Below are 27,087 nucleotides of genomic sequence, written 5' to 3'. Positions count from 1 at the left end.
ACACTGCCTGTCCTAACAAGGGGCTAAATAACTAGATAAAGGGCTTTTGCCACTGTATGTTAATGAGGGGAAATCCAATGGCATAGATTTACTAAGGGCAAATTCAATTTGCAAGGGAATTTCAACATATAGACTAACAAATGTAGTGAACATGTTCTTTGTAAAGAATACTCACACATGTGCAATGAAAAAAAAAAATGCACATGACTGGATGATGGAAGTCAGCAGAGCTGCACCTCAATTATTACGCTAAGGAAAAAAACCCTGCAAAGTGAGCACCTTTTTGCCTTTAGTAAATCAACACCAATGTATACCTCTTTGTTAGTTAGGACAGGTTGATTTTCCTCTCCTTTAAATCAGAGTAGCTTGCAGTATGCCAAAGGCTTGCTCCAAACTAAAACCTAAAAATGTAAGAAATATTTTTTAAGTGTTATTTTTAGATATGCAGTGTGAATCGAAACATAATACGGTGGAGTTTTCTCAAATATGACTGAAAAAGTGGAATTACACTTTAAGTTATTTAAAAACATAAGTGAATGTTTAGTAAATGTTTTAACCTCATTTGGAGGATTGAGATGAAATAAAAATAGACACTTAAAAAATACCAGTGTATCACTAGTACAGGATGTGAGGATAATTCTCTCCAAGAGGAACACAGATAGAAGCAAAAAAAAACAACCTTTTTTAATAGATGTCGAAGGGGTGGAATACCCGGAATTAGATTTCCCCAGCAAGGACACAAACAACAATAAGAACTTGACAGGGGTTCTAGGCCTAGACCAAACATGTGCTGATGGTATTTTAAATAGGGCAAGAAACAATACATTAAGATAGTGCTGATATTTTGTAAAACCAATTTGTCCTCTTTATCATCTTGTTTCCTTGGTAGTTACTTACTGCATACAACGACTCTCTCTAAATACACTTTACATTAACATTTAACATTATCTCTCTAAAGTATATGGGTTTATATTTTATTACTATATTAAATAATATTATGCCATGCTTACTACATGAATATAGACTTTTTTTTGAATTAGTATAACATTCTTGATCACAATCATACAGATCTTTAAAAATGAGCCTATCCTAAATACAAGTTGGGCAACACTGGTATTGATTTCACTTCAGTGCTGCTATCTGACTTTAGTTTTAGTCAATGAACATCTCACCACAATGGTAAAGCAGAGATACACTGTATTACAGGAATAAATTGAACAATTACTTTCTCACTTTTAACTAGGAGCTCCAGTACTGAGCTAATACATCAGCCATATGAGCGACTGGGGAGTAATTTATGAACAAATCAATTTGCCTTTCAGAAAAACCAGATGTCAAAGTGCTAGCAGTTCATTCTCAGTTTTAAGTGAAAGGCATATAAGAAATAGAGAAGAAATTGAACTCCATGGAAAAAAAAGAAATTGCCTGACATTTCAAGAGAATATACTTCTAATTAATTTTGCTATATCAATTTATTTCACTATGGGAATGAAGTCTGAGGAATGATACACCACATATCTTCAGATGCAGTCTTTAATTAATGTAGATTTCTCTATTACCTGTAATACTTAATTATCAGTGTGTTGTTGCTGAGTGTGGCACATGAAATATATTTTGTAATTGGTGAGGGCAAAAGGTTCAGTTTTTCACGAAGCGACAAGTCCCTAATAGAAAATTGGTAAAATGAGATAGAAGCAAACTGATGGCTAATAAAGTTGTTTTATGGTCTGATTTTTCCTGGTTATGAGTTGATGGCCTATAGAGTATGAATTTCAAAGCAGCATTGATTTTAGTGTTACAAGTTTCGAAATCTGTCTAATCTCTATTATGTAAAGAATACAGAGAACACTGAGTCAGCCACATCAGTCTCTCCACCAGGTGGTGCTGTTCTACAAGGTGCTGCTGGCTCACTCTGCTTTGGTCTCAGCTGGGAGAAGCAATGAGCCTGGGGCTTTCCTACAGTCCCTTCCTCAGTCATGATACAGCAGGCTGGGGAGGATGAAAGTGGAGGCTCTCCAGAGGAACTGAGGCCTACACCACATGCTCAGGCTGCTATGAATCCTGGACTTGTCTCTATGCAAGGGGAGTTCTTACCAGCTTTCCAGGGTAGAGTGGTCAATAGACTTTGCCTTATAACTAAGGAGTAAAAGAAGCTTGCTATCCTGAAAGCAGATTCCAGGAAAAAGAAACCTCTGCATGGCAAGACCAGGAGCAATAAGAGGCAAGACTCCAAGCTGACGTCTCTGGAGGAGGCATTGAAGAAGCAGGAGAAGTTGGTCACCTCTCTGAAGGAGAGCAGTTGGTGTGTTCAAGGAAAAATATCAGAATGAGGAGAGATTCTGACAGATAAAGGAAAGTACCTGTGCAAGTACCATGGTGTATGCCAGAGCAACAGCAACAGTATGAATGGGGGGCAAGGAAGCAGTTTCACATGGTGGCCCCAGTACTACCCCTGTCTCAGGATCTATCACAACCTGCCCCCCTCCCCCTCCAGCAGCCTGGGTCATCTCAGGTGTAGGTTGAGGAAAATTGTGGATTCATGCAGGCCATAGCGGAAATGGAATCTCCCTTGAGCAGCAGGAAGTTTAAACTTTCTACGACTCCTCGTATAAAGATGAGGAGGAGAATGTCATCCCTCGGCCTGTAAGGAGGGAAGTCAGGGAAAAAATGTTGTTTATGAAGTCTGAACAAAATGGCGGCAGTGCTACAGTGTCTGCCGATGGAAGACATGCTGGAACTGTTTCAGTTCATAAAAAAGCTGGTGAGGGAGTTCCTATGGAGAATCTGTGTGTGGAGGACTTTCCAATGGTTGCTGCTACAGAGAAGGAAGCTGCGTGTGCTGAAAGATCCTTGTAATCTAAAGGAATGCAGGAGGATATGGCGGGAATCCAGACAAAGAAGTTCCTGCTGGCTGTGAGAACAAGGAGTAGGAAACCCACATTGACACTAAGACTGCAGAGCAGGAGCGCTGCATGGACACTAAAACTACAGAGCAGAATTGCTTCATGGACACTAAGACTGCGGAGCAGGAGTGCCGCATAGATGCTAAGACAGCTGGTGTTTTTTCTTAACAGAAGACTTTACCTGATAACAGGACTGCTGGTAATTGTGGTACTTCTGTCAGTTTGGTAAGCGAGACGCTGTGCTGGAGGGGAGGAGGATCAGATAGTGTGTTGGTGGTGCCAAACCTGATTTCAGAGGTTCATATTTGCCAGTAAATGTGCCTGAATGCAGTATTTCTGTGTCTCTATCAGCTATCCCAGGTAGGAGCTATGCTAGGGCTTATTCGGGACAAAGTCACGCTGCTTCTGGAAGGGAGCCAATTGTGGAACTTTCAACTACCGCACCTTCTTGCATTAAACGCTAGAATGTGGTACAGATCAGATGTAAATGAGAAGGTATTCCACTTATTAGGAGGCTGGTTGTGGATAGGATCATAACCATGGACCAGCAGGTTCCTATGAACATGATTTATCATTTGTGCGTCCAGTGTCACTGGATCTGTCTTGGGAATGGTATGAGCACATGTATAGGGGCCAGTCGGACTGGAAGGGGCTTGTCCCCAAGGTTGTCTCATGACAGCCATTGATAATAAATGTCACTGTCCTGACTAGGAATGAGTCTATACCCCAAGAGGATTTATGGGTCTGGTTAAGGACGTTTGGTGAAACATTGTGTCCCTTAAAAAAGATTGTGGATGATAGAGGAATGTGAATGGGTGAGTGGTCAGTGTCAATGAGGTTGAGAGTGTGTAGGAATGTGTTACAGCATTTGGCCTCCTCTGCCTTGATTTGTAGAGATACGATTACTGTCTTCTGCTCTGACCAACCTAAGCTGTGTCATAAATGTGGAGTCAAGGGACATTTCTCCTCTTCCTGCCCAAAGCAGAAGTGCTCTTTGTGTCATGAACTGGAGCATCTGATGAGAGACTGTAAGATCATTAGGTGTAACTTATGTGATGAAATTGGTTACCCTTATAGCCAGTGCCCCGAGGCTATGCCCAATAAGCCAGAGTTAGTGGAGGAATTCTTCCATCTGGATATGGAAGAGTCTGGGTTGGCTGACTTTGTACCAGGGGATCCTAGTGTCTTTGTCCCATTAGAATCTGTGTCTGTGTGGTCGTCCGAGGTGTCAGTGTCCCCCCAGACTGTGGTTACCCGTGTCAGAAAGTGTGGTTGTCAAATCTGTGTCTGCACCTGTTGTTTCTTCTAGGGTAATGCAGGGTGCTGGACCAGCGTGTATGGTTGCTCCGACCCCTATTTCTCGGTGTGGCAGAAGTGCAGCAGGAGGTCAACAGATGCCAAGGGGTGGAGTGGGTGATAAATTGGATGATGATGGTGGGGAGGTGGGAAGGAAAAGGGAATGAGAGTGACTGGTGTAGAATTCAAGGTGATTGATTTGGAAGGTGGGGTGAATAATGTGAAAGGCAGTTTGAATGATGTAGGGAGAGAGGTAAATGAGGGGGTTTTGGCTGAGGATGTCCTGGGGGGTGGAGGGGAGGGGGTTCTGCCCTCAAGATTGCCAAGTGAGGATATGGAATGGTCGGAGGCTAAAAGGAAAATGGGTAAGAGCTGGAGGTGTAGGAAGGATGTCAGTGCTCCTGAACCAGTGAGGGTGGTGGTGTCAAATCCATTTGAGGTGTTCTCTGAGGTGGAGGATGAGGGTTCTTTGAGGAATGAGGCGGTAATTTCAATGGAAGAGGAATCACAAGTAATATTGAAGCATGCAGGGTCTCTGAGTGGGGGGGGGGGTACGAAGACTAAGAAACGTGTACCTCAATCATTCTCATAGTGACTTCCACTTCTTTGAAGATGGTTACCATTAATGTCGCCTGCATAAAATCAGTAAGCGCTCATAACTTTATATATTCATCTGGCGAAGAAGGAGTGGAGGCATGGCCCCTCTTTCTGGTCTCTTGCAGCCGAGTCTTACACTGGAGTTGCAGTACTTTTTCCAGTATGGTAACCTGTATCGGATTATTGAGGTAGAAATGGGGAGATGGTCTTAGACATCTCCATGGGGGGGCAGGCCCTGCGCCTGATCAATATCTTTGGGCCCCAGACAAAGTGGGACAGGAAATGCCCCTTCATGAAGAGCAAGCCTTTTCCTTTTTAAAAGTTGTCTTCAGTGTTGATTTTAACACCATCACTAGGACTAAGGACAGGAAAGGAACAGAAGCCAGTCTAGAGTGTGATGGTCTTTTTCTTTACTGAACTAGTTAGACAAGCAAGTCTGGTTGATGTGCACATTCATTGCTGCCCAGACGACATGGGGTTCACTTTTCAACAAGGTAGTAGTTAGAGTAGAATATATTTTATTTAAAGGGGCATCCGCCTTCTCGGCACCATTGTGGAGGGGAGTGGAGTTTTCCACTTGCTGTATTCTGTCTGTGACTCTGAATAGCCCTAATACACCACCTATGGGGTGCAGAATTTGGCGCTCCTGGACAATGAGAATGTAATTCAATATTTTGAGCAATTCTTTCAGGCATAGCTATCGATCATGGACTTTTGCAGCAGTAAGTCAGAGTGGTGGGAGCCTACAAAATTAATGATAACTGGGTTTTTCAAAGCCATAGGAAGAAATAAACAAAAAATATGTCACCTACCAGCATCTGCCAAGGAAGCTTGATAGGCTTGTCTCAAATAATGGAGATCCGGGAATGATCTCTGAGGTTAAACTCTTACTCAGGAAGGCATGCCTCTTTGGTTCTGGAAAGGGATTATGGGAAATATCACTCACCCAGCCCTTACCAGATCTGCAAACAAGGTAGATCAGTTAAGTCAGTTGTACGCCTGGTTGACAGTCCAAGATGGGGATCCTGGAAACCGCTAGGTCATATTATGCTGACCTCTTGGGTAAGAGAGACCTTGATCAGACAGGCATGTCAGATTTTCTGGATTCTACTCCAGGACTGGGAAATTACAGTTCCCTTGTAAATTTGGCAGAGGACATCACGGCAAATGAGGTGGTTAATGCTTTTGATACGCTTGCCATTAAGAATTTGCCTGGGCCAAATTAATTAACAGCCAAGTTTTATAAGAACTTTAGGGTTACATTGGCCCCATATTTGGTGGAGGTTTTTTTTTTTTTTTTTCTCCAACAAGTGGAGGTTTTTAATAGCTATCTGAGAGAGGGCTCACTCTCTGACTTCATGTTACAATCTGTTGTGATTCTACTGTCAAAGGGTAAAGATTCTTTGAGAATTAAGAATGGGCAGCCCATTAGCCTTCTTAATGTCAATGGGAAGATACTTGCGAAAATAATTTTCTGCAGTTTATCATCTGTAGCAGACAATTTACTTATTTACTTTCTCGATACCAGCACTGTTCGGTTCAGGGTAGAAGCACTTTTTCAGCTATGTTAGCTGTCTGGGAGGTCCTGGAGCAGTGTAGGGCTGCAGTGTGAGGGAAGTTTCTATTGGCACTGGATCAGGCCAAAGCTTTTGATTGGGTAGAGTACCTGTGGCTGCTTCTTGGCAAGTATTGCCTGGGGGGGGGGGGGGCTTTATCAATTGGCTGATGACCTTTTACAGTGGAGGCTGAAGGCTTCAAGCTTGTAAATGGTTTGATCAAATGGCCCTTTGAGATTGGCTTGGGTGTGCATCAGAGGTGTTCTTTGAGTCCTCTGCTATATGCGTTCGCATTTGATCTCTTCATCCACAGGTTAGAGAGTGGGCCATATTGTTGCATGCCTTTGGGCATTCCTTGTTGAGCCTCCTCTGAGGGTCATGGCCTATGTTGATAACATGTCTGTTTTCATCTCTGGGACGGAGGAGGAGTGGTCTCAGTGATGAGGCAGTATGCTGAGGCATTTGCCTCAAAGATCAATCAGGATAAGTGTGAGGTTTTCTGGATTGGAGAGGAGGGCGAAGGCTTTGAGCTACTGCTGATGACTTCCAAGAGCCTCCGGATGATTTGGACCAATTTGAAGCCTCAGAAGGCATCAAATTGGTCCAGGCAATTATGGCCTTACAAATTGGGTAAGCAGGCTAAAAAAATGCTGTTGCCAAGGTTACCAGCTGGAAGGACTGAAAACTCTCTTACAGGGAAAGGTTTGACCTGATTAAAATGTACCTGATCCCGGTATTTCTGTATGTCAGCTTTGTCTGTGTTTTTCCAGTCTCTCTCTATGCGAGAATCTACAGCTGTTTCTTCCAGATGTTATGGGGAAACAGACTAAACATTGTTAGGAGGCCTGTAATCTGCCTTACTAGGTGAATGGGTGGCCTTGGTATGGTCAACATGTTGGTTTTCTTTTCTCTGATGTTTTTGAACACATCATTTTAGTAATATGCTGGCAGAGAAACCACCTGGGTGGGTTGATTTTTTTCAGTCCTGGCTTAGGCCTTTTTTGCAGAGCAGGGAGAATGGTGGGCCAGTGAAAAGCCTGTGAGTCCTACATGGTAAGCTCCGGACTTATGTTCCTGGAAAATGCATTGGCAGTGGCGAGTGGCAGTGAACGAAATTAAGTCTCTTCCTAGGACGGCCTTAAAGAGGAGGGTTGTTGAATCTCCCTTGTGAGCCACTAACCTTGAGGGATTGTTATGAGGAAGGGTCTGCATTGATGAATCTAGAAAGAATTCTTTAACGTTTTGGGATTTGGCCTAGCACTCCTTCCAATGCAGACTCTATATGAAGGGCAACCTGAAGCATCACTCTGTGGAGAACCGTGGTCGTTGTGAGGTGGAGGAGACGATGGACCATTTCTGGGTTCAGTGCCTTTTCAATAAAGAAGTCTATAGGCTGGTGGGTGGGAATCTTGGTATCCCTTTCCTTTCCCGTTTGAGTTACACGGAGTGGTCATACGGGACCTTTCAAACTCACTGAGATCCTGATTTTGAGACAGTTTTTTTAGTTAGTTTAGTAGTCTGTTACTCTACGTGGAATGCACAGTGTCAGGTTTCCACTCTGAAAAACGTCCTTCCTTTCGAGATGGGGGTGCACAACATTCCAGGTGGGGTTGGGAAGATTCGGGTTCTTGAGAAGGACAGTGTTACAAGTTTCAAAAACAGTATAATCTATATTATGTAAAGATTAATTATATATATATACTGGCCACTTTATTAATTACACATTGCTAGCACTGGGTTACCCGCTTTTGCCTTTAGAACTGCTTTAATTCTTCATGGCATAGATTCAACAAGGTGCTGGAAACATTCCTTAGAGATTTTGGTCTATATTGACATGATAGCATCACGCAGTTGCTGCAGTTTTCCACCCTTTCCACCACATGCCAAAGGATGGACATGGTCATCAACAATACTCAGGTAGACTGTGGTGTTTAAACAATGCTCAATTGGTAATCAGGGGCCCAAAATTGGGCAAGTAAATATCCTTTGTATCGTTACACCACCACCACCAGCCTGAACCGTTGATACAAGGCAGAATGGATTCAAGCTTTCATGTAGTTTATGCCATATTCTGACCCTACCATCTGAATGTCGCAGCTGAAATCAAGATTTATCAGATCAGTCAACGCTTTTCCAATCTTCTATTGTCCAACTTTGGTGAGCCTATGCAAATTGTAATCTCAGTTTCCTGTTCTTAGATGACAGGAGGGGCACCCTGTGTGGTCTTCTGCTGCTTGAACCCCTTTTTTGCTTCAAGGTTTAATGTGTTGTCCTTTCGGAGATGGTATTCTGCATACCTTGGTTGTAACGAGTGGTTATTTGAGGTACTGTTGCTTTTTCAAAGTGGAGTTCCACCCTCATTTTATACTTACCTCCATCTTCTCGCCCCGGGTCACCTGAAAAAGAAATGGCTAATCGCATTTTTTTTTTTTTTACTTACCTCGTAGCGAAGAAAATATACTTACCTTACTTCCTTCTTCCTCCTTCCTCGGCCGCGGCCCATCGTCACTTCCTGGCTCTGCAATGATTCCTGGGAGCTGAACGTCATAGCTCCCAGGAATCATTGTGCCTGCACCGGCCCCGACGTCAGTTCCGGGCTGCGCGCGTCATCCCCTTCTAAACAGCTTCTGGGCATGCCCAGAAGCTGTGGAGGGATGAAGCGTGTGACCCGGAAGTGACGGCGGGGCCGGCGCAGGGCATCGTGGGACCGAAGAAGGCGGAAGAGGATGCAGAAGAGGATCTCGCTGGCTTCAAGCTGCCCACACCTGAGATGGCAGAGCTGGACAAGACGTTTTCAAGGTAAGTATTTGTCCTAACAGGAAAGTGCAACCCGGGACAGATCAGAGGCTAGCCATTGTGGAATGCACTAGCCCTGACTGTCCTGGGGGTATTTTAAAAAAAAAAAAAATTCCAGGGTGGAACTCCGCTTTAATATCTCAAACCAGTATGCCCATTCTCCTCTGACCTCTGCCATCAACAAGGCATTTTCACCTACACAACTGCCACTCACTGGAGATTTTGTCATTTTCAGACCATTCTCTGTAAACTCTAGAGATGGTTGTGTGTGAAAATTCCAGTAGATCAGCAGTTTTTGAGATATTTAGACCAGCCCATCTGGCACCAACAACCGTTCTACATTCAAAGTAAATTAAAATCCCTTTCTTCCCCATTCTGATGCTCAGTTTAAACTTCAGTAAGTCGTCATCACCTTGCCTAGATGCCTACATGCATTGAGATGCTGCAATGTGATTGGCTGATTAGCAGTTTGTGTTACCAATCAATTGAACTGGTATACCTAATAAAGTGGCCGGTAAGTATAAACAAATGCTGCCCTTAAATTGTGAATAAGAAGAGCCAATACTGTATGAAACATGCTCAATTAATAAAGGTACAACGTGAAAAAAAAATATATTGAGTGCAAAGTGCATCCCAAAGTGCATTTGAAAGTGTTGACAAAGGTAATAAATTCACTGTATATATGACATCCAGCAGATGATTCCATATATTTCATTTTTCGTGCGTGCCACCGATGCAAACTCCAACACCAAAGAAAGTAAGATTGCGCTTCCTGGAAGCAATGGACTCACCTACCTATTAGGCAGGGAGTCAACAAAGCTAGTGTGATAATAAAATCACTAGTAAGATCTTGCATCCACTGGACATGGGATAGGACTCACTCCTCCGTGCTATCTGGTATGGCAAGATTCAAGATGTGCAGATCATTCTCCAAATCGATGATTCCATCTAAAAATATATGGATGCCCACACATAGAGTAAATCTGTAATATGCAGTTTATTTAAAACAAGGGATTAAAAGCACTTACATCAATGCAGAGGCGACAGTGCTGTATATGAACAAAACTCCACAGAGGATAACCATCTAAAGCTATAATCTGTGTAGCGACTCAACCAGATCCGTTTCGTCCAATCGGACATAATCTGGGGTAGGAGACTTCCCTGTGTACAGTGTTAACCTTGAGTACAAGAAGTAAAATGTATAAAGGCATGTCACATGGGTTGGCTGCTCTGTACAATCGCGATCCTGGTAGCTGGCGGTAGGAGGCTCCTCCGCTCTGCTGGTTTCCAGGGCTCCGAGTGAATCAGAGAGTCGCCTCCTCGTCGGCTGTGACGGCAGTGGGTGGGGGTACGAAGGGCTGCCAGGTGTGCACAGCTGACACAGGCACAGCTGGCACAGTTGATGAGGACACAACTCTCGGATTCATATGTACACTGAGTATTCATATATACACCGTATAGAATATATATATATATATATATATATATATATATATATATATATATATATATATATATATATATATTTATAAATATGAACATAAGACCCAACCTCATATATTTTCCAATTAACAAGTACAATTGTATAATGTAAGTGTACAATTGTAGACTTAAATGTGAGAGATTTGTCAAGTAGAGCAGTGAAATGTTTTAGTGACCCTGTTACAATGTTTCTGTTATAATAATTAATTAGCCAGTCAGAGAAACTCGAGCATGCACCTCTTGTGAAATCTCACAGTCCATTTACTATAAGTTTCCTTGATTCAGAAATGAACATGAAGGGGACAACTCCCTCTGACTCCAATAAGAATAAAAAAGGTGCATGACCTTGCCAGTTGATAGGGGCTTTTATGTCCCCAGCAAGGTCAAATAAGTTGAAATAGACAAATTATGTTTCACTTTTTTGTTTGTAAGCTGTTTACTAATTAGAACCCCATGTAAAAGGGGGTTTATCCAAAAGGATGAAATACTGTTTTTATAGTTTTAAAGCTGTATAATAATCTCTTGGTTGCAGAAGAATATGGTGTCCATCTTTGAAAGCTCTCTTGGAGTATCTGCCCAATGCAGAAGGACAAAAGCCATACAGACAGATATCATCATAGTGGAGAATCACATCTTTGCAGCCAGATCTCACTGTATCTTGCCTGAATGCTGGTGTGCCAGGCTGGCATCTTTCTGGGAAGTGTATTTTCGTGCTTTGTTTAAAAATGTAGATTGGAGCCCTGCAAAATAATTGTAGGAGTGAAATACTGCTGGATTAGATTTACACCTGTCTCCAGTTTTCCTATTATTATTTCAAGAAAATAATATTAACAATACTGTGTCTGCATATATACAGTATATATATATATGTAGATATATATATATATATATCTATATATATATATATATATATATATATATATATATATATATATATATATTAATGAGTACATATTAATGATAGCAATATGTTTTTTACTCCACAGAAATCAAGACTTGCAAGGATTCGGGTGGCAAAGAGTGGAAGTGCTAATGCTTATTTACAAAGCAAACGCAATGGTTTACTTAATGAGGTAAGGTTCAGCTTTATCTTATTTTCCACTATTTACACCATGTGAATGTGCACATAGAGCCACACAAAAGGCTTTCTGAAACATCAACATCAAATGTTCTCTGCCTGAAGCATACTGCAGTCTAAATCCCGAATACAATGGAGTAATTGAATGCAGAAGTAACGACAAGAGTGGTAAACATCCATAATTGATTACTGAAGGCAGTATTTTAGCTTAGAACTGTCATATATAGTGTGTGTCGTGAGTAAATTGCATTTCTGATAATTGAGACCATTATAGCTAGCAGTTTTAGGAAATAAGCAAACCTGTACCTACACGTGAGTGGGATTTGCTTGTTGACCTCAGCTTTGAATTGATAACAGGTGAACGTGAATCATTTTCCTTAGGCATATGCTGTCTATAGCTTTACATGAAAATTTCCCTTAAAAATGATATTTGCTAAAGAAAAGTTTGAAAATGAAATTGTTAAAAGCAATATTCAGTAAATAACTTAGATACAGCTTGCAGTAAGCTGTAGAAAACGTCATCCTTCGTTTTATTGGTCTCTAAATACATAGAAATGTGATAACCGATTCACTTGCAGCTATATCCATTAAAGGAGATTTTTCTCAGCAGACACTCATGATCAAAATCGAACAGGGACTGACATTATTTTCATCAAGTAATCTTGTTGGGATATGGAAATCCTAGACAGGGAATGTGACAATTACACTTTCAGATTCCACCCCATGTAGAGATTTTCCTGTTTGTGGAATAACAATCTATGCACCAGCAGACTGAGCTTGATCACAACTTGGTGCTGGTTAACTCTGCAGTTAACACTTACCCACAAATGATAGCCTCCACCACATGTTTGTGCCCCAATCACAGCATCCACTGTGTAATTCCATCCCTAGTCAGGAATAAATGAGGGGGAAGGGGAATAAAATGGGTAGTAGGAAGGATACAATGGGATCGGCATTATGGGTATAATATGTAATAATAGGTATAAAACACCATAAGGTAATATTGGTATTACTATTAGAAAAGCCGATGTCCCAAAATGTTTAATGGGATAAAACGGGAAGGGGGGGGGGGAACGGGACTTTGTATGAGGTGTGTGGAGTCGGTGGGCATGATAGATTAGTACAGTCACCTGACATAAGGTAAAAGATTTAATATATCATATATAAATCTCATAAAATGACATGAGCAAAACATGCATGATACATGAAGTTACATACATGTGACATACAGTCAAAGAGGCAATAAAACATCTTAAATGCAGAATCATACAATAATGATGAAATATATATTGGGATAGAAGCTCATTGACGATATAATGTATGTAGTCCAAATAACAAATTTATTAATGGAGGACACATCTATATTAGCTCGACGCGTTTCGTGGATATTCCCACAAAATGAGTGGGACATCGGCTTTTATAATAGTAATACCAATATTACATTATGGTGATTTATACCTATTATTACATATTATACCCATTATGCTGATCCCAGTGTATCCTTCCTACTACCCATTTTATTCCCCTTCCCCCTCATTTATTTTAGAAAATATCTTTATTTTTAATTGCACAGTCAGACAGGAAAGTAACAGAGTTTACAGTAGGGTAGCCCCTTACTAAGGCAAAGATTCTTTAATTTCTTAATAGAGTATTTAGAGATTCAAATATTGTTTTAATAAAAAGAGAAAAAGAACAAGAAAATATTTACAGAAAAGCTATTACAAAACAGACAAAAATAGATGATACACAACAATAAAACAAAGGGGTTTAAAATAAAAAAAAATACCTAAGCATGGTTCATCTGATTTTTAGTTCAGTGCAGAGCCCAATTTGTGTGCAGACTAAATGTAATGTTAAGTATAAATTCCTACATAGTTCTGATGGTAACTAGGAAAGGACACACCAATCACGACCAATCAAAATGTCCAAGGGATGTGCTGAAAGAGTGTTACAGTGATTTACAATGCTCCAGTGGATGACCCTGCAATGGCAATTATTATCTATATTTCCAGATGACAAGGTTCCACAATCCAACAGTTTATTGGCAACAATCAAACTTCAATTTGATAGATATCCAATTTGATATGATATGAATCTGATTTAATGGCTTCCAAAAGCCTCCTTACAGCTGCAGTTATGGAATATGAAGCAAAGTTGGGCTTTGGTAATTAAAGAAACCCCAGACCAGAATGTTTAGTTGCTCAAACCATTCAACAGACTATTTTACGTCTGATTTGTAACAATCATTTGCAACCAAGCTGCATTAAGAGGCTTTGCAGATCCTTCCCAAGATGTTTCTGTATTGCTTTCTAGCTCACCTGCTTCATGTCTTTGTGTCTTGAGCTGGTTGTTTTCTCTTTAAAATGTTTTACCTCCCATGAATGCCCAGCACAGTCATAATATTTAAAGTGGAACTGAAGGCTTCATGTAATTTCTCCTCTGTGATAAAATACACCCACTTCCCTGCTTGCAATCTTCTCCAACATGTAAGACTTGAATCACCAGTATAGTCCCTGTGTGCCAGGAAGACTGATTCCTGTGCATGTGCAGGAATTGTGTCATCCTACCATGGCCATTAGAGGTGCCCAAAGTCTGGCGCCCAGGGACAAAATGCCAATTCTGGCAAGGGACCAGGACCATTAGAGAGCAGGTAAGTTTAGTTCCACTTTAAATGTGATCTTTTTTTGTTATCAAGAACCGGGGTCCATAGATTGAATACATACAGTTGTAGCATAGATGCAGTACAGTGATAAGGATGTTAATTGGAGGTGCATCTTGAGAGTGCACAGGAGGCCTGGCCTGGTTTAACATATATAGCGTATATATTATATCATATTTCTCTAGCTCAGCTTTATTTGTATTCTTTCTTTTCAATCAGCTTTAAGTAGTGTACAATCACCTCATAAAATTCAGTAAATGAGATGGCAGAAATTTCAAGAAAAATATAAATTCTAGGAGGTTTGAATCCTACTATGACCACTACTATGTTCTCTGAATAATCACTCACAACTGTAAGCTACATGGTTTATTTAAAAAAAAAAAAAGGTATTAAAATGATTTAACTGCTTGATGTCTGCCCCATAGCAGTTTTACTGATACAGGGCAGCAGCTGTGCATATGTACATATATATACATCACTCTTGACTTCCGCCTATAGGGGGCACACAGAAGCCGATCTGCAGGTGTCGGGCAGGCACTCAATGTCCTCCGGCACCTGCTGATTGTCCGCAATACACAGAAAACTTAGATATGCCTATGTAAACAAGGCATATCTCAGTGCTGACAGTGGGAAGGAATGGATTCTGTGTTCCTGCAAAATCCATTACTTCCCCCCGTAAAAAGAGCACACAGTTGAAACACTGGCTAGGCACGCAGGTAACCCCTTGAATGTCTTAGATGTTAACCCCTTCCCAGCCAGTGTCATTAGTACAGTGACAGTGCATATTTTTTAGCACTGATCAGCATATTAGTGTCACTGGTTCTAGGCAAAGTGTCAAAAGTATCAGATAGTGTCAGATTGTCTGCCGCATTATCGCAGTCCCAACCATTACTATGAGTATAAGAATGAAAAAATAAAAAATAAAAAATTTCATAAATATATCCCATAGCTTGTAGACGCTATAATGTTCATGTAAACCAATCAATATGCGCTTATTGGGATTTTTTTTTTTTTTACCAAAAACATGTAGCAGAATAGATTCAAATACATACAAATTGGCCTAAATTTTTTAAGAAATTCGATTTTTTTAAATCTTTTTATTGGATGTGTTTTATAGCAGAATGTAAAAAATATTGTTTTTTTTTTTTTTTTAATGTGATTTTTTTTTTTAAATGTTTTTATTGGATGTGTTTTGGATGTGTTGGATAGCAGAATGTAAAATTTGGATGTGTTGTATAGCAGAATGTAATAAATATTGTTTTTTTCTTTTTTTTTTTTTCTTCAAAATTGTTAGCCTTCTTTTATCTATAGCACAAAAAAAATAAAAAAACACAGTGGTGATCAAATACCACCAAAAGAAAGCTCTATTTGTGTGCAAAAATTACATATTTTATTTGGGTACAGTGTCACACGTCAACGCAATTTTCAGTTAAAATAACGCAGTGGCGTATTGCATAAAATGGGTTGGTCATGAAGGGAGTAAATCTTCTGGAGGTCGGTGGCTAAAATAAATGTGATTACTGCATAAAATACTTAATATATATATATATATATATATATATATATATATATAGACAATATGGGTGGTCAATGCCCTAGATCAAACCAAATGTCAGACCAGATGATACTATTCTGGGCTATGGTCCACGTTAGGTATCAAAACTATTACAGGCAGTTCCCGAGTTACAAACATCCGAGTTACGAACGACTCCTACTTATGAACAGACATCATTGCTGGCCGCTTGTGCTCCACACTGGTCCCGGATACCACTGAGCAGCCATCTTGCAGCGCCATACACACTGCAGTATTGCATGGCCACAAGAGCTCCAGATAACATGACTGCACGCCCAGAAGCACCCGGAACATCCCACATCCCTGCACAGGCTGTAGTTACACTTAAAAATGCACTGTTTCAACTTACAAACAAACTTGACTTAAGAGCAAACCTACAGTCCCTATCATGCTCGTAACCCAGGGGCCACCTGTAGTGTAGTAATTTAATAGATTCCAATCAGAGTTGCTTTGCTCCAACTATTTATTTTAGCCACCATTATTCCAAATGCACTAATAGGTGACCTCTGCTATATAAATGTTCTCTTCATCAATTCTTTGTCCCTTTTTTTTCATCCTATGCTATCCGATTTGCACAGTTTTACATATAAAAGTAATATAATTGTTCCAGAAGAAAATGTTGAAAACATTCCTGTAATTTGGCTAGTATATAAAATTGTCCATTCTGATACTGAAAACTAATCTCACTCTATAGTTATTACTATCAGGGATTCAGGGATGATCATGAATTTCAAGGAAAATTATACATTTTTAGGGCATTTTATACAGGGTATAGCAATGACATGGGATTCCCACAGCACCATGGAGTTTCTAGAGAAAAACAAAAATGGCTTTCTTTCAGACTACTATAGGCAAAAAGTCTGTTCATTTTGCAGGGAAAGTTGCACTTTGCAAGGGAATTTGCCCAATAACTTAAAAAATGGGGTGATTTCAATAATTTCAATGGTCCAATTATGTACAATCATAGATGCTGTTTTTTTTTTTTTTTTATATTTTACTTGCACCCAATTGGGTATTCTTTGTAAAGTGAAACTTCACCACAGCTTTGGGGCTAATTCCCTTGCAAAATAAACAACCTATTTGCCTTTAGTGAATTAAATACTCTGTAGTTTTAAATTACATACCTTGTCATTATGTCTGTGGTGGTACCATAGTATAAGTCCAGAGTGCTTCAAACCTCCATATTCTTGCATATAATAAAATAAACACTGAAACAGCAGTCACTGCTATGACTCATTAATTTGTGTGGTTACAGTCCTGGTTTTAACTATTTTACCTATTGTGACCTGTAAACAAGCATTTTTCATATTTCATGTATACAGTATAAATATCATATATTTTTTCCTTAACCACTTTACCACCGGAGGATTTTATTATTTTGTCTTACGTCCAGGCCACTTTTCCAGGTGATTCGGCGATGTGCGACTTTAACTCACAATTGCGCGGTCATGCAACGCCATACCCAAACTAAATTTACGTCCTTTTTTTCCCACAAATAGAGCTTTCTTTTGGTGGTATTTGATCACCTGTGTGATTTTTACTTTTTGCGCTATAAACAAAAAAAGAGCATTTATTTTTTAAAAATAACAATATTCTTAACATTTTTTTATATGAAATTCCCCCCAAAAAAAATGTAAAAATCAATTTTTTTTTAAATTTTTGGCCAATTTGTTTTCTGATACCTATGTTTGGTAAAAAAAAAATCACAATAAGCATATTTTGATTGGTTTTCGCAAAAGTTATTGCGTTTTGTGTTGGTATTGGTGTTTTTTTTAACGAGTAATGGCGGCGATCTGTGATTTTTTTTGCGGGACTGCGACATTGTGGCGGACAGATCGGACCCTTGACTGACATTTTTTACACTTTTGGGTAATGGCGGCGATCTGTGATTTTTTTTGCGGGACTGCGACATTGTGGCGGACAGATCGGACCCTTGACTGACATTTTTTACACTTTTGGGGTTACCAGTGACATTACTGCAGTAATCAGTGCTATATATATGCACTGTTACTGTAAAAATGACACTGGCAGGGAAGGGGTTAATTTTATTGGAGAGGGAGGGGTTAATGTATGCCTGGTGCTTACTGACGTGTGTGGGGGGAGGTGACTGAGTGAGTCAGGTACAGATCGCATGTTCAGCTATGCTGAACACTGCAATCTGTCACTCCCTGTCACTTAGGAGATCTGCCCGCTCTGTTTACACAGGCGGGCGGATCTCCAAACTCGATCGGGGAAGAGCAGCGGCAATCGCCGCCGCTCCTCCCCTGGCCCAACTCCCGCTGTGAATGAAAACAGCGGGAGCGCGCCTCCAGCAGCGCGCGAGCGCCGCCTACAGGGGGAGGATTCCAGCGACGTAGTACTACGTCGCTGGACGATAACGAACCACTTTGCCGCAGTACGGTCAACGTGACCAGTCGGCAAGTGGTTAATTTTTGACCTGGCTATAACAAATAAGTTATGCAGTACTGTGCAATTTTTTAGGCAGATGGAAAGGAATGCTGTAAAGTAAGAATGCATTTAAAAATATATATTTTAATTGTTTAATTTCTCAGTTTACAAAATGCAAAGTGAGTGAACAGAAGAAAAATCTAAATCAAATCCATATTTGGTGTGACTACGCTTTGGCTTCAAATCAGCATCAATTCTTACACTTGCACACTTTCTACACTTGCACAAAATCAGGGATTTTTTAGGATTAGGAGTCAGGTGTATGATTAACCAATTATAACAAGCATTGGTTTAATATGCAGGTTGAAATACATTATTTCACTGACACAGAAACAGCTGTTTAGGAGGCTTAAAACTGGGCGGCAAACAGCCGAACTCTGCTACTAAGGTGAGTTTGTAGAAGTTTTATGTCACAGGTCATACACCATGACAAGACTGAGCACAGCAAAAAGACATAAGGTAGTTATACTGTATTGGCAAATTCTTTCCCAGGCAAAGATTTTAAGGAGACTGGGATTTCAGGATTTGCTTTTCAAGGTCTTTTGAAGAAGCACAAAGAAACGGGCAACATTGAGGACCATAGACACAGTGGTCAGCCAAGGAAACTGAATGCAGCAGATGAAACACATATTGTTGCCTTATGAGGAGTTTATGTGTAATCTCCATTATCAATAAATTAATATTGCTGTTTTGAAGCTTTTACTCATGGTCAAAGAACTCTCATTTAACCCGAATATTGTCTGAGGTAAATTAAATCTCATATCTTCTGGGTAACACATATCATGCTTACTTCCCTTTGACATCAGAAGATATCCAGCAGTGGCATCACCACAGAACTGGTGGAGACCAGTGGGACCCAGGTACTCCCATCTACTGTCTGGAGAAGTCTGACCGGAAGTGGTTTTTATAAAAGCATTGTGGCCAAAAAGCCATATCTCTGACATGGAAACAAGGCTAATTGACTCAACTATTCACGAAAACATAGGAACTGGGGTACAGAAAATGGCAGCAGGTGCTCTAGGGTGATGAGTCATCATTTGAAAAATTTGGCTGTAGCAGGAGGCAGTTTATTCTCTGAAGGTCTGGAGAGCGGTACAAAAATGAGTGTCTGAAGACAACATTAAATCATGATGAAGGTTCCTTGGAAGTTTGTGGCTTTTTGCAAATGGAGTTGAAGATTTGGTCTGGAACAATGGTATCCTCAATGCTGAGATATACAGGCAGACATTTATCCATCATGTCATACCATCAGGGAGGCGTGTGATTGGCCTAAAATTTATTCTGCAACAGAACAACGACCCCCAAATATACAGCCATTGTCATTAAGAACTATCTTCAGTGTAAAGAAGAACAAGGTGTCCTTGAAGTGTTGGTTTGGCTTGTACAGAGCCCTGATCTCAACATCAGCGAGTCTGTCTGGGATTACATGAAGAGACAGAAGGATCTGAGGCAGCAAAGATGTTTGGAACACCCTATCTACCAAGCTCCTTCAAAACCTTTATGCAAGTGTACCTAGAAGAATTGATGCTTTTTTGAAGGCAAAGGGTGTTTTTGCCAAATATTGATTTTATTTGGATTTCTCTTCTGTTCATTTACTTTTCATTAATTTATAAAAATAAACTATTAACACTTCTATTTCTGAAAGCATTTTTTACTTACAGCATTTTTTTCACACCTGCTTTTTCCACTGATCCACCACAATTTCTCTGCAAATATTCTGCCATTTTTAATTCTGGCAATGTAAGGCTGCCACATGTTAATTAGTTAATGTCTGTGAGTGTGCAGCTATTAGAAGCAAACGTATTGCACTGGGGCAGTGAATACCTTGTCAATATGCTGAATATGCTGTTATTCTCAATATACTGAAAAATATGATTTCCAGTAGAGAATCATCCATTTGAAATAACACTGTCCTCCTGTGAAATTAGGTGAATGCTATTTGGCAAATCCTGCAGAAAGTAAACAGCAACAACAGATTATAAATAATGCAAGCGCAGCACAGTGGGTAATAAACAAAACATCTACAATTAAAAAAGTCACACTGAATATGGAGATGGGGCAACACTCATCAAAATATTTTTTATCAATGGCAAAATGTTTCTGCTCTGATCTGGTTCTTCTAAGGCTCCATTCACATCTGAGCGATCCGAATTGCGGGCGGAATGGCTTCGGTTCTGCCCGTATTTTGAAATCGCGGTAAATGGTGGGACATTTGTGCGATGTCATTACTTCTCCATGGCACCCAAATTGTGGTGCAATTTTGCCATGATTGTCACCCGGCGACTCGCGATAAGACCGCACATACAGAATTGCAGGTCGTCAGGCAACAATCATGGCAAAATCACACCACGATTTGGGTGCCACTGAGAAGTAATGACATTGCACAAATGTCCCACGATTTGCCACAATTTCGAATCATGGGGGATTTGTATCACTCAGATGTGAATGGAGCCTAGGTAATTAACAGCATGTGTGTAAGTAAGTGGTTTTACCTACTATTTATCCAACACAGGTGCAGTGGGGGTTCAGCAAGCTTTGCTCCCACCAGTAGATGCTCATAAAAATAATGATGTCTTCCACAAGTGATCACTGACATTCAAAGCCTTAAAGAGTAACTCCACTTCTGTTGAGAAAATGTACATTGCAAGGATTTTAACAAATGTTGTTGCAGATTCCTCTCTTTTGTTATTCAGAAGAAATAGCTGTTTGTATGTCTGTGTCCATGTGCAAAGTAAATGTGAATGGGTGGGACTTTACAATTATCAATCAGCTGCTGCACTTGCAGGATTCTAATGCAGAAATGCACCATGTCTGAGTCCCTTTAGACCTAGTTTTTTCTTTCGGAGTATCTCATCAAAAAGGACATATTTGTTGCAGGAGATGCCCAAAATCTGACTTGTATCTTATTGCAGACTTTTTGGAAAATTGCTAAACTAAAGAGGTTGTGGATTTTGATCCCTGTTGCAAAAGATCCTGGATTTAAGAATTTTCTCAAACACAAATTCTCCTTAACCTTGCACCTGGAAAGGTCCCACAAACATTTGGCCCATATTGGCAGATAGAACATGTACCTTCAAATTTTTTGTTCGATGACCAAACTTTGTCACCCGCATGAAATATATCAGTCAGTAGCCTTTTTGTAGCATTCCTGAGCCTTCTTCAAAGTCCTGATTAATTTCTCCTGAATCTCCTGCAATGCTGGTAACTGCATGAATTGGAGTTGAGAGAGAGAGAAATCAGAAATAAAAACTGTAGTAAAAAGTAAACTCTGCTGTGGGAACATAGTCCACCTAGTCATCCTAAAGATAAATGACAAAGCATCAAAGGTACTGCTCCAAAGTTTGATTTGTCCTTTCTGTCTAAACATTAAATTGGGATGAAAAGCAGAGGACAGATTGATTGCAAAACCTAATGTTTAGGAAACGTTTTTCCAGAATTTTGAAATAAATTGCACTTCTCTGTCTGATGCTACATCATCAGGGATTCCATGTAGTTCAAAGACTTCCCAAACCATCAGTTCCACTGTTTTTTCAACAGTAGGCCCCCCTTTAACTGATATAAAATGAGGCATCTTAGTGACATGGTAGACAACTACCATGATAGTGGTCATTTCAAAGGAATGTGATAAAATTTAATCTGTCATAGAAATTACAAAATGCCCAGCAGGTTTGGAGGTATGAACCAAACGAAGGGCTTCAACCCAGGAAGATTCAGGTACATAGAGTCAGTGCCCTTGATTTCAAAAGCAGTTCTATAAGCGAGGTTAATGTCCTTAGAAAGATTATTGAGGAGTTATTATTATCTTTGAGAAGATTCAAGAATGTCTTAGGACTTGTGGCCCTTAGGAAGGTATTTTGAGGTAGGATCATACATTTAGAGTTGCTTACCTGGAGGGGCCCAGAGAATACCTGTGATAAGGCATCAGCTTAACCAGTCCTTTACCCAGGTCGATAAAAGATAATAAAATTGAACCTGGAAATGAACAGTGGCCAACATGCTTGACTGAAAGACAATCTCTTGGCGGAACAAATGAGTTCTAGCTTTTTATGATCAGTAAAAACAGTTACAGGATGATTAGCCCCTTCCAGCAGATGCCTCTATACGGGAAAAGCTTCCCTAATTTCCAGCAGCTCCTTTTTCCCAATTTCATCTTTTTTTTTCAGATGAAGACATTAAGTGATAGAAATAAGCACAAGGAGGAAGCTGATTTTTTCTCCTCTTTGCTGAAAAAGTATAGCTCCTACGGCAGAGTCTAGCAAAGCATTCACTTCCATGATAAAAGGTAGTTCAGGATCGGGATGTACCAATATTGGTGCAGAAGTGAAAAGAGTCTTTAGTTTACTAAAGGCAATCTGTGCCTCTGGTGACCACACAAACTGCATCTCTTTCTTTGTCAACTGCATCATTGGTGCTATCAGTTTAGAGAAGATTCTTATTGATTTTTTGTAGAAGGTAACAAATCCAACAAATTGCAGGATTTTCTTAACATTTCTAGGAGTAGTCCAATCCACCACTGCACTGATCTTCTCTGAACCCATGCTCACTTCATCCTAATGCCCGGAAATTCCCACAATAATAGATAGAGTTTTCTGAACGTCTTCTTTCTTTCCTTCTTTTTGTATCCTTCTAAATGAACCGATTAACAGAGAAAAATACTGTATATATATATATATATATATATATATATATATATATATATATATATATATATATATATATATACTAAACGTATGTGCAATAAATTCAATGCAACACAACAATTATATACAATAAATATCAATAAAGTGCATAATAATCCCTATGAAAATTTCTGTGAAAAAAAAATCATAAAGTGCAAATGCTTAAAGCAAAAAGTGCAAAATATGTGTGCTATCAATATAGAACAAAGTGCATAGTGTAATCCCAGGGGTGGGGCTAGGACACTGACAGCATCATGGATTAATCTGAGAGAGTGATTGACCAGGAGCAGCAGCGGGGGGAATCTTCCTGCTTTGTGTTTGATGTAGAGCGCTTTTACTGGTTTATAATATGACCAGCCATTATCTCTGGTGATTAAATTTGGTGTGAATGGTGAAGGAGCGCACTGGGTGTTTTCTGCAGGAATAAGATTTTATAGAACTTCTGAACACTTTCCTTGGATTCTTTTGTGGAACATTATATGAACTTTATTTGATTTAATTTTTTTTTGGATCACATGTGAATTTTATTTTTGGATCACATATGAACTTTATTACTGAGAAGGAAACTACAATTATTTTTGCACTGCACACTTTGTTTTATTTTGATATCATGCATATTTTGCACTATTTGCTTTAAGCATTTGCACTTTATGATTTTTTTACAGAAATTTTCATAGGGATTATTATGTACTTTTTTGATATTTATTGTATATAATTGTTGCATTGAATTTATTGCACATATGTTTAATATATATATATATATATATATATATATATATATATATATATATATATTAATCTTAGAAGAAAACATGTTAGAGTCTGAAAAAGTCTTGAGACTGGGGCGGAGGCTCACCTTTCAGCAGGACAATAAACATAGTCCAGACCTAAATCCAATTGAGAATCTGTGGCAAGACTTAAAAATTGCTATTTACAGATGCATCCAATCTGACAGAGCTTGAACTATTTTGCAAAGAAGAATGGGCAAAAATGTCACTCTCTAGATGTGCAAAGCTGGTAGAGACATACCCAAAAAGACTTGCAGCTGTAATAGCAGTGAAAGATGGTTGACTCAGATTGACTGAGGGGGCTGAATACAAATGCATGCCACACTTTTCACATATTTATTTGAAAACAGTTTTGAAAAGCATTTATCGTTTCCCTTCCACTTCACAATTGTGTGCCACTTTGTGTTAGTCTTTCACATAAAATCCCAATAAAATACATTTACGTTTTTGGTTGTAACATGACAAAATGTGAAACATTTTAAGGGGTATGAATACTTTTTCAAGGCACTGTATGTCCATCACATACGTTCCTTCAATTGTACCTTCTCCAAAGTGATAAAAAATACTTACATAGTTACATAGTTACATAGTAGTTGAGGTTGAATAAAGACATCAGTCCATCCAGTTCAACCTGTACAGGTGCGTATGTGTATGTGTGTGTGTCAGTGGCCTGCTCATTTTCCATAGCCCTGAATGTTGAGATCTGTGAGATGTATGTCCCAGAGTCTTTTAAAAGTAGCCATACTCCCTGCAGCTACCACCAAATGTGGAAGAGAGTTCCACATTCTCACCGCCCTTACAGTGAAGAACCCCTTACGCAGCTTAAGGTTAAACCGCCTCTCCTCTAATCTCATTGTGTGGCCACGTGTCTTCTTGAACTCCTTAGGACTAAATAATTTTCTACCTATGCTAGGATCGCCCTTGAGGTATTTGTAAATCGCTATCATGTCCCCTCTCAGGCGTCTTATCTCGAAGGAGAATAAATTAAGCGCTTGTAATCCCTTCTCACAATTAAGGTCCTCCAATCCTCTTATTAGTTTAGTTGCTTGTTTAATTGTTCACAGGCATCAACAGCACAAGTGAGTCCCACCACCATTCATCATGTGCTCTCACCTGAACTTGTAGATCTATTAGTGTAAGCAATATGTCAAATTACAAGGACTTCACCACTCGTTCCACTGGCTCTAGTGTGAATCACCACCAATTTGCAGTCTCCGCTTGTTCCTCTGCTCAAAAAAAGAAGAAACAGCATAGTGCTTATAACAGAAAATCCCTTTATTAAAAAGCTTAAAATATGTACACAAATAAGATAGGTGCACTCAGACAGGCGTGCACCTAAACACTTGCCACAAGTGAATGTTATCACCTTTCATCATGTCCTCCCACCTGAACTTCTGGACCAATTATTATAAGCAATAGGCCAATTGTGTCTTACTCTTTAGAGGGTCTATTCCCGGGGCTTCGCCCCATCTCCCTCCAGGGGAACTCTCCACAAACTCCTGTTTACATCACCGCCAAAATGCAGCCTCTACTTGGTTCTCTGAAGATAGGTGCACTCAGACAGCAGTGCACCACTTTAAATGGTTGCCACAATATCTGGGTACAATGTCCCCTTAAGGTAAACCACACCTATTTCCAGCAATGGAGTGGCATTTCCGGGTAGATGTAATGGCATCATAGGCCCCGCCCTGATGTGTTTTGTCATGCCTTCATGACTTTATCAAAGGGTTATTACAAAGCCCAGTATGCCTGAGTCTATTTATATCCTATATATAGTTTTCTATGTATATTTTTTGTTTAGTTCCATATTGATGTGGGAACACATTATAGTGCAAGCATAACAACTTAACAAAGTTCAAGTCTTACTAGCAGGTATAATATATATAATTCCACTTATTGTTTTTCAATGAGGCATTTTATGTGTTAGTCATTCCTTTTTTTACCTTTAATGCTAGCCATAGATAAATTGTTTGGCTGATCAAAAAATAAAAAATGAAAAATAAAAGAAAAAGTGAAAAGGTTCCCTAATCCACACAACAGGGTGGGTGGAAGAATCCTCCTTGCTGTGCCATTGTATTCTGACTCCTCCATTCCCCCCATACAGTAATACACTGAACCAATGGGCTGCAGCTGGCTTATTGAGAAAAGTTTTCCAACACTCCCATTTGGCTAAAGTTGATAGTTGGATATACTTCTGTTGAACAGGAGCGAAATTTGACACATGGATCGAAATTAGGCCAGTCCCTTCTGAGTTCCGGTATATTTTGTATTTAGGTCTCAGTATATTTTGTACTAGACATTTGAATTCAGAAGATATCTACCTGTTTTTGCCTAGGTTTTTAAAAGCATTCCCCTGTGTTTTACCATTAAACAGATAAATCAGTTCTTCACAAGTAAGAGCGTAAAGACAAATTCCTGCCCTTTTACTTCTCACTGTGCTCCAATTTGCAATCATCAAGTCCTGTGCAAAATGTTCAGGGGAATTCAGTTCACCTGAAAAAAACAGATGTTTGATGACTTCTTTCAAGAATATTGCTTTGGTAAATGCTGATTTTCTATCAGTGGTGGTATCAGTGTGTGTATATTAATTATTCATATATTTGATTATGCTTACGGGTATATAAAGCTCAGAGATGGTTTGTAGAATTAACAAATACATATAATCCTACACTTATATGCAGCATGTGTGTAATATTCTACACAGTATTCAATAAACAATGACTAGAATACATGTTTTTTTGGTTTATTAGACACAAATATATAGTAACAAAACGAATTATAACAATAATGGCATATAATAACAATCATACCAATAATAGCATATAGCGGAAGCACAGCATTGTTTTTTATTAACTTTTTTAGCTTACTCCTCATATAAAAAAAAATAGAAAATATTTTTTTTTTTTTTTTTGAAGGAAGGTGAAGATTTTGCAGATATAATCTACTTGTGTGGCTTCTCTACCTTCACAAAGGCTTTAGCTTGAAAATGCTAATTTGCAGAGCATCATGAACAGCAAGCATTTACAAAGCTTCTACTAAGCTCTGAGCAGCTTCCATTAAGCTGCCCTGAAAGCATCCAGACTGGGTGCTATGAATACATATATGAATTAGATTGCTTGTTGTATCTTTAAGGACATTTTTAGCAGGCTTCAGCAAATGTTAGTCCATATTAAAGCTTGCTAAAGGCCCACTGCAGCCTATCAACAGCTTGCTTAAAGGCTATTTAGCCAGG

General features: G+C 39.5%; 1 protein-coding gene across 1 annotated transcript in view; it reads left to right on the top strand.

Moving 5' to 3' along the window:
- The window catches only part of KCND2 (potassium voltage-gated channel subfamily D member 2), a 558,992-nt gene that overhangs the window by 441,035 nt on the left and 90,870 nt on the right, over window positions 1–27,087 (top strand). Inside the window, exon 3 of the mRNA XM_082255657.1 lies at window positions 11,617–11,703. Coding sequence (XP_082111783.1) covers window positions 11,617–11,703 — 87 coding nt within the window. The remainder of the gene's footprint in view (window positions 1–11,616; window positions 11,704–27,087) is intronic.

This window comes from Pelophylax lessonae (genome assembly GCF_965119305.1).
Source record: "Pelophylax lessonae genome assembly, chromosome: 4".
Lineage (NCBI taxonomy): Eukaryota > Metazoa > Chordata > Amphibia > Anura > Ranidae > Pelophylax > Pelophylax lessonae.
The sequence above is the reverse complement of the archived record's forward strand: the minus strand, read 5'-3'. Positions and strand labels throughout refer to the sequence as shown.